Raw genomic sequence first — 9,067 nt, 5'->3', positions numbered from 1 at the left:
TGTCCGTGCAGTTCATATGCGGTTACGTTCTGTACTGTGCAGCATTGGTTTTTCCTCTGTTCTAGAATAAAACTGTTTGTATTGAAAATCACATCAAGAGGACTGGAATTATTAATTTTGAGAAATAAACGAACCTATTAGGTCTTACAGTACGTTCAGAACACTCTGGTCACTTTCAAAACACTCATGTCAAATTAATAACACTATACTTCTATATTCAAAACACTCCCATAGGTATTGCAGCGAATGCGTTTACCCTACTGAATGCGCACCGGTTTTTAATTTGTGCTGATTGATTGATTGATTGCGGAGGGGTGTATACATGAGAGGGGTTTAAGAGTGCAAGGGAGAGAAAGAAAACGAGAATAACAAGCAAACCGTGATTGCTTGTTTTAAATGAGAGTTGAGAACAGAGCGGACTAGGGAAGACAGTGAGCCTGGAGTGCTGCTGAGAAAGCCGACTGTAGAATAGTAGCTTGGACGGTGTGTAGACGCGAGAAAAAAAAAATGGACTTCTGGGCATTGCGAGACGCCAATCTTCCCGTGAGGTCCTCTAGAGAACAGCCCTCCAATATCTGTATTTGGGTAAGCTCCCGTCCCCTTCTCCTTTCTAGACCTCCCCTCTCTCTTTTAGCTTCATTTGATTGTAAGTGGTAGATTGGCCGAATCTGTGGGTATTTGTAAGGGTCTTTGTTGTTCGATGTTATAATGGTTGCTTTTAGTTCTGTACACTGTTAAAAGTAGTGTTATTGCCAAATAATTTAGCTCAATCGTGGAAATACCTGAATGCTGCTGGGGACGACCTAATTGAATAGTTTGACCGGTGTGTGTTTTCATTTAATTTCTTGCACTTGTTTGATTTTGATACATTTGTTAGAAACTTTGTTTCTTTGTACATTATTATTTTACTTGTGTTCTTGGTTATTGTGTATTTTATTTACTTTGGTGTATTTGTTAGGGCCAGCATCCTCACATTTATTCAGACTATATACCTTTATTCAGCATAATTCCAGCTAATTTAACCTGTATGTGCTATATGCTCTCTTTAGTCTTTTATATAATAAAACACTTGTTTGACTTTGAACCTCTTTGTCTTGTGTGTCTTCATCTAAGGTCTCTCTTTGTACCTCTCCGGTTAGTTATAGGCGGTGGCAGCAACACGCTACTGTAATTCTAATCCAGTTTTGCACCCACCTTAATTTTATTTACTAAGAGGAGGGCGGTTGCAATACTTTCAAAACGGTATACATTACGTCCAAAGACTTTATTATACTTTCAGAACACTCTTGCATGCAAAGCACTTTACACTACGTTAAGTTCAAAGCATTTAGTTACATTTTTACAGTTATTAAGTTTGTATGTCCCCAAACGTTTATCAGCCAAAGCTATAATTAACCAACATAATTTACTAATAGAAAATGTAACTGTACAAACTTATTGTATCAAATTAGTTTATATAAAGTAAACAAATTTAAATTACCAAAATTAGCTATGTACACATTAAAGAAAACATCCAGAAACAGACACACGAATACAATAAACAGGAACCTGTGGTTAACGGGTGGCCTTATTTAAAGCATACTGGTTTAAGTTAATATGCTTCAAAAACAATCATACAGGAATTGTTCGCCATACAACATGTTTTCAATAATGTGTGTGTGTGTATATATATAAATATATACCAGTAACTTTAATGAAAAAATAAATAAATGTAGAATAGCATTCATGTTTTAGTCTTGTGTGTATATACAGTGTCTTGCAAAAGTATTCAGACCCCTGACCAGTTCTCTCATATTGCTGAATTACAAATGGTACATTTGAAATTTCGTTCTGTTTGATATTTTATTTTAAAACACTGAAATTCAGAATCAATTATTGTACGGTGACATTGGTTTTATGTTGGGGAAATAAAGAAAAATAAAAAACTGAAATATCTTGCTTGCATAAGTATTCAACCCCTGTGCTGTGGAAGCTTCCAGTTTGCACAGATGAAAAAAATTGCCCTAAGGAGGACACAATTACCTTACCATTGGCTTCCACCTGTGAACCATTAAAGTTGCTGTCACATTTTCTGGATAAAAAACCCACTGTTGAAGGATCATTGGTAAGGCTGTGAATCTGAAGGAAAATGAAAACCAAAGAGCATTCTACAGAAGTTAGAGATAAAGTAATACAAATGCATAATTAGGGAAAGGGTACAAAATAATATCCAAGGTTTGGATATCCCAGTGAGCACAGTTGGATCAATAATCAGGAAGTGGAAGCTGCATCACACCACCCAGGCACTGCCAAGAAAAAGCAGTACCTCATAACTCAGCGCTCAAACAAGGAGACTTGTGAGAGAAGCCACTGAGAGGCCAACAATCACTTTGAAGGAACTACAGAGTTCAGTGGCTGGGAGTGGAGTAATGGTGCACTAGTCAACCATATCAAGAGCTCTGCATAACACTGGCCTGTATGGGGGGGTGGCAAGAAAGAAGCCGTTACTCAAAGTACCATCTGAAAGCACGTCTGGAGTTTGCCAGAAAGCATGAGAGTGACCCAGCTGCGATGTGGAAAAAGGTTTTGTGGTCAGATGAGACCAAGATAGAGCTTTTTGGCCAAAACTCAAAGCACCACGTGTGGCACAAACCTAACACTACCCATGCCTCAAGACACACCATCCCTACAGTGAAGTATGGTGGTGGCAGCATCATGCTGTGGGGATGCTTCTCATCAGAAGAAACTGGGCATCTTGTTACAATTGAAGGAAGAATGGATGGAGCAAAATACAGGAAAATACTACAAGAGAATCTGCTTCAGTCCATTAAAAAACTGAAGCTTGCGAGGAAATTTACCTTTCAGCAGGACAATGATCCCAAGCACAAGGCCAAAGCAATATTGGAGTGGCTCAAGAACAAAAAGGTGAATGTCCTACAGTGGCCCAGTCAAAGTCCTGATCTCAATCCCATAGAGAATCTGTGGCACTATTTGAAAATTGCATTCCACAAGCGTCGTCCAACCAACCCAGAGCAAATCTGCCATGAAGAATGGACCAAAATCACTCCGACACTGTGTGCAAAGCTGGTGCATACTTGCCCCAAAAGCTGTTATTGCAGCGAAAGGTGGCTCTACCAAATATTAATGTGTGGGGGTTGAATACTTATGCAAGCAAGATATTTCAGTTTTTTATTTTTCTTAAAAATATTTCCCAACATAAAACCAATGTCACCTTACAATAATTTGATTCTGAGTTTCAGTGTTTAAAAATAAAATATCAAACAGAACGAAATTTCAAATGTACCATTTGTAATTCAGTAATATGAGAAAATTGGTCAGGGGTCTGACTACTTTTGCAAGGGTAAGGGTGTGTGTAATATATAATGTAGCCAGTTTTATTTAAGCAATTGTTAGAAAATATGGTATTTGTATGTATTAGTGTTTAATTGATTTAATTGAGTTACAAGGGAGTGTTTTCGGCGTACTTGGCGATAGTGTTGGTTCTTTTGAAGGGAGTGTTTTGCACGTAATCAGAGCAGCAGGGTGTTTTGCACGTGAATTCAAAGCCCAGCAGAGTGTCGCCAACTTACATTCAGTTTTATACCGTGTAGTGTTTTAGGTGTCCTACCCTGTGCTCGGCTGTTATCGCTAGGGTAAAAACGAGAAAGTTAGCGAATGGCTGCGATAGCGTACGAAAACGTGATTTAGCACGTCAACTGAAACGCTAAATGTGTGGATGGTTTGCTAAATCGCTACATTTCTATATATATGAGGACACTCCCCTAAATTTCAGCCCGGGTCCAGCGCTAACGCTGACTTGCCGAGTGGGCACTAAAACACGCTTGCTCAATTACATGTGGGTGTACTTTGTTTTCCCACACATGCTCCTGATTCTGACGCGCTAACTGCTAGCAAAAGTGTTGTGAGATTGCCTTAGGGTTTGCGAACGTTTCTAAATGGGACCATACGAGTTTGATGTTTTGAATGCATGTTGAAAAGCATATAGAAATAGACACCTTTCAATAATGTCATGAACCATTTAAAAAAAATAAATAAATTACTAAATGCGAAACATCGGTCGTTTGCAAAATATTTAAACCCATCTTACTTTAAGTGTTTGAGAACAAACTGTACATGTTAAATCCATTCTAAAACGTGTTTTAAATATGCTACCTTCGATTTATGTATTAATTTTAAACGTGCGTTGCACCAGTTCTAAAGAAACGAAGTATCTGTATCGCATGACAGACAACTTCAGATTTGATATATAGATAGAGAGAGATATCAATAATTTATTTCATATTGCTTTGTGGACATGCGACTTACAACCGTTCACGTATAAAACCAACAAGTGAAATATATATTTTTAAATCGCAGCGAAATATATGGTTTTGTGGTGAATTTGATTGTTTTTTTAATAGCATATAATTTCATAAAATAATTAACCATCTACCTGCTTTACCTTCACAAAACGTTATATTTAATTGTAACTCTGAGCGTTGTGTAATAGCGTACACATTTGTTTAATGTTTCTCTCAAAGGCAGTATAAAAAAGAACTAAATATATTATAGAAAATTGTCTTCAATGTAAACCATACAAGTTAGGTTTGTCTAAGTGGATTAGCATTAACTTAATTATGACTGCTTCTTTGACTCAATTCTTGTCTGAATTAATAAATCTACGAAACCCTAATGAGGAAGTATAGGACACAAATGTCCATGATATTCTAAATTCAATGTGTACATGTACAACTACAGGACAAAAGTTTTGCATCACCTAGAATTATAGGATTGAGACCATAATTCTAAAAATAAATATGAACAATTTAGATATTGTATTTAACACCATAATCAAATAAACTACAAAAATTATATCGCAAGTCTACCGGAAGCCATAATAGTAAAGTATTTCAGATTTTGAAATGTCATATTTTTCCAGTGTCAGTTTTTCGTTAACTATATGGAAAACTACAAAGCGGTATGTAATTCAATATGAACTTCTTCAGCAGGTCGACTTGAAAGCAAAAAGTGTTAATTCTACAGTGATGCAAAACCTTTGGCCATAGCTGTAAAATATACACACACACACAACTATGAATGGAGAATCCATATTCGGTGTTATCCATTGCCCGTCTAATTTTTAATAATATATAAAGAATTTGGAAAGAGTCCTCAGTTACTCAGCTAATTTACATGTCACGTGGATATGTCTAACCAACCAGATGCTCGTTGGTCATAGTGCTGCAATTAGTTTACAACAAATAATAATAATAATAATCATAATACGCGTATTTCTCCACATCGGAAGATCTGTACAAGGTATCGCAGAGCTCTGCAGTAACTCGGAGTATGTAAAGACTTCTGCCATGTCCATCTGTGACAACTTGTAAGCGCGTACGGAAACACACACAGGAGTAATGGAAGGAGCGGGTGGGGCTAGTTCCTCATATCGGTGCAGGAGTGTTTTGCCTTCTGTTTATGGAGCTCATTCCAGCCGGACTGCATCAGCGTCAACCGCATACTCGATAGTAAATAGGTCAAAGCCTCTAAGCTCCGATCATTCCGTAAATCAATGTCCACCTCGGGCAGGCTCTAAAGCCTCTGCCAACACGTCTATCGGTTACCGTGGTCTTTTTGGAAATAGTTTTTATAGTTACAAAATGCCCTACGGTGTTGGAGTCGAACAAAACTTAATGAAACAAACAGTACATGTGCCTATTGGCGACTATTCAATGGATAAGTACACAGACTTTAACGAAATACCACTAAGGACTAAGGAATTTACATGGTATCCAGGCTACCCAGGTTCATACCCGAGAATTCCAGGGTACATTGAGGTACCAGTGGTACCAGTACAAACTGCTCCCAGTGATCCGAAGCCTGAGGCGCGAACACTAATGGAGGGTTACCATCCTTGGACGCAGCCCAAGTGCTGGAGCAGTCCATTGTATTGTGCAAGAGAACAAACGCAGACATCCCATCATATCTGGAAGTCATCACTTGCAAGTATAAACATGTTGTTAATATATTTATTTAACATTCCATCTGTATATTCTAGTTACTTGATAAACAAGTATAACCCACTTTCTTTCTTTCTTTTACTTTGGATGTTCCTTTGGGTAGGGGGGTGCTAAAATATTTAGTTTGTCCACTTTCACCCTGTGTGGAGTTTTGTCTGACTGGAGTTAGAAATAGTAAATAAAAATATAGTGAGTCAATGAGAAGTCCTCAAGTATAGGAATTCAAACGTGTGTCTCTAATATAGATGGATAGTGTGTTTTAATTATTCAGCTTTGTACAGTGGAAAGAGATATTAAGAGGGGCTGAAATCATTTATATGACCAAAGTAATTTGTAACAAATGTAAGTCGCCCTGGATAAGGGCGTCTGCTAAGAAATAAATACATTAATAATTAATAATAATAATATCAGGAGTCTGTCCCTATTGGTCCATTTTATTCTGGTCAGCACTATTTAATGTGGAGATAATAGGGAGCGATAGTAAACATTTAAAAGTGTACCTATTTTGTTTTTAAAGGGACCTGAACTTACAAACAAGTATTAATAGCTGTAAATAATGCATTATTTGTTTATTCTGTTTTAGGGGAGATTACGTTCAACCAACCAGACGCCAATGTTTACCGACTTGGGAGGAAGAAAAGGGTGCCGTATACAAAACTGCAGCTTCGAGAACTTGAACGCGAATATGCTATTAGCAAGTTCATTACCCAAGACAAGAGGCGAAGGATTTCAACATCAACCGACCTCTCAGAAAGACAAGTCACAATTTGGTTTCAAAATCGAAGGGTGAAGGAGAAGAAAATGGATTCAAAGCTTAAAGACTTTGTAGTTGAATATCACCGAGTAAAATAGTTAGAAAAGAACACACAAACACTTACCGGGTTATTTCCATGTTTCAAAGATTGCAATCACTGTGCCTGTTGACTTTTCTATTTGCGTGTTTTTTTTTTTTTTTTCTTCTGGTAATTCGTTTCCAGCGTCTCCTACTCTTGCATTTAATTAAACAATGTTTAGAAACCATGTAATTGCACAATTATGTACATACAAAATTCATGCCTATTCATTCATTGCATCAATGTTCAATATCATCACAACTTATTTGTTTCTCTCTGGCATTTCGTGTCTTTGATAAAAGTACGGCCTATATCTTTAGCTGATTTCTCCGCCTGAAGCATTTTTCTGTGTGTACCGTGCTGTTCGTATTATATACCTGTGGTATATATTGCACATGCTGCATTGTGGTCTATAGGAAAACTGACAAAGCCTCTAAATTGGTCAAATACATTTAAATTAGCACATGTTGATTACCGCGAACCTAACGAGTCGGCGCTTTAATGTATACAAGGACAAACTTTAGTCCTTGCTTCATATTACCAACCTGATACCCGTAAAAAAACACGTATCAAACTGTTGTATCATAGACATTTTAACTGAGAGAATATCATTCTCACAAATATATAATCCTCTTTGAATGGGTGATAATGTTAACATGTTATGAAAATGGGATTGTTTGTGTGAAGTGTATGTTTGCGCTTCAGTGAAGCACTTAATTTGCATTGTTCAATCTTATTGCTTTAACCTCAATAAAACAATATGCCACTGAATCCTTTAAAATCGCGTGAAAATACTTGAATTTTGAATTACGTTGTATTACATTTTTCAATTCCCTTTTTATTGATGTTTGTGGAATGTGAATATGTATTTATTTAAGCTTCTTTAAAAAAAAAAAAAAAAAAAAAATAGTCAGAGGCCTAGTCAATAAAAAGGTCGACAAGATATTTGAAATGCGGAAACAGTTGAAAAGACATGCATAGCATAAACAAGAGAAAAATAAAGTATACATTTTGACGTATGTAATTTAAAAATTAATAGACTACAATGAATCCCACGAGTATGCCGAATAACAACTATTAAAAACATCATAAGTTAAGCAAACCACGTCGTCATGATAGGTTTTCATTCCACGCTGCCTGCTTCTTCGGGTGCATACCTGCTTTACAGTTCATAAACATTATTACAGTTTGTACCAACATTGGTGACGCAGTGTTTTTTTTGTTTGTTTTTTTTAACAAATATTCAATGTTAAAATATGCAATTTTTTTTTTAAAGTTGGAAAATGGGGAAATATCATTCCACATAGTCTTATACTGCCACAGATTGCGTCTTCAATCAAAGTTAGCGGGAACTACATCAAATAATACAACTTTTTTCCCCCCGTCTCATCTCGTATTCAAAATATTAGTTATAGAGAATACACAAATGGTATATTGCTGTCATTCCAGAATTCGTTAAGAATAAAATAGTGTACAAGCTAAAGTCTCTGTTCCTAATTACTTTTAAAACCACAATAAACTATTCCAAAACAGAGTCAAGTCTGAATAATGAAATATCAACAATATTCACATTAGCCAACACTTAATCCCCAGCGGTTGCCAAACAGGTGGTCCACAAGGCTTGCTTGCTTCGCTAATATTAAATACTCGAGACAATTTAACAAAAGTTAAAAAAAAAAAAACTAATTCGTTTTACGCGGGAATATTTTTTCCAAAAAGCAGTACACAACTATGTTTCCAAGTAGAAGGACTAAATGCATAACTATTTTCTATTTAGACTACGAATTGTGGATTGAACAAGTTTGTTGAATGTATATGAAAATGTTTGCATTACAACGTAAAACAGCTCTAAAGATAGTCGCTTCGCGTTTTTTAGTATGGGAATTGACCTTTTGTTTATTTCAATCAAAACAAAGTTACTAAGTGATATACTATTTTCATCTTTGTTAGGAAGAAATTGAAGAATCTTCTTCGGGAACTCACGTTTCAAAATGTCACATGTGGTAAGTCACTTGTGCAAAGATCCCCCAGATCATCTATGTATGTGGGGCAAGAGGCCAACGTGGGGCAAAAGCTTTTTGTAATAGTGCTAACTGGAAAAGATGTAATCGGGCATAATCCGTTTGAGGTCATTGCCGCTAGGCAAATTGCAAGCTAGGAGGGTGGGTTTTTTTTTTTTTTTTGTATTTTTAAGAAAATATGACTTTGTATCGTATTGAGAAGTTTATTAAGCCC

General features: G+C 36.4%; 1 protein-coding gene across 1 annotated transcript; it reads left to right on the top strand.

The window, feature by feature from the left end:
- The first annotated feature begins 5,288 nt into the window (after nucleotides 1-5,288).
- LOC121321572 (homeobox protein Hox-D13-like) lies at nucleotides 5,289-7,597 on the top strand. Its single transcript, XM_041260578.1, has 2 exons — nucleotides 5,289-5,985; nucleotides 6,583-7,597. The coding sequence occupies exons 1-2, from the start codon at nucleotides 5,397-5,399 to the stop codon at nucleotides 6,849-6,851; spliced, it is 858 nt and encodes a 285-aa protein (XP_041116512.1). The 5' UTR covers nucleotides 5,289-5,396; the 3' UTR covers nucleotides 6,852-7,597.
- The last annotated feature ends 1,470 nt before the right edge of the window (nucleotides 7,598-9,067 follow it).

Source organism: Polyodon spathula, chromosome 10, assembly GCF_017654505.1.
Source record: "Polyodon spathula isolate WHYD16114869_AA chromosome 10, ASM1765450v1, whole genome shotgun sequence".
In the NCBI taxonomy this organism is placed as follows: Eukaryota; Metazoa; Chordata; class Actinopteri; order Acipenseriformes; family Polyodontidae; genus Polyodon; species Polyodon spathula.
The sequence above is the reverse complement of the archived record's forward strand: the minus strand, read 5'-3'. Positions and strand labels throughout refer to the sequence as shown.

What these genes read in the sequence shown, in the direction of transcription:
- LOC121321572 (XM_041260578.1), top strand. Translation starts at nt 5,397, where the DNA reads ATGGAAGGAGCGGGTGGGGCTAGTTCCTCATATCGGTGCAGGAGTGTT. An exon ending in CTGGAAGTCATCACTTGCAA is followed by an intron (nt 5,986 to 6,582) that starts GTATAAACATGT and finishes ATTCTGTTTTAG; the next exon opens with GGGAGATTACGTTCAACCAA.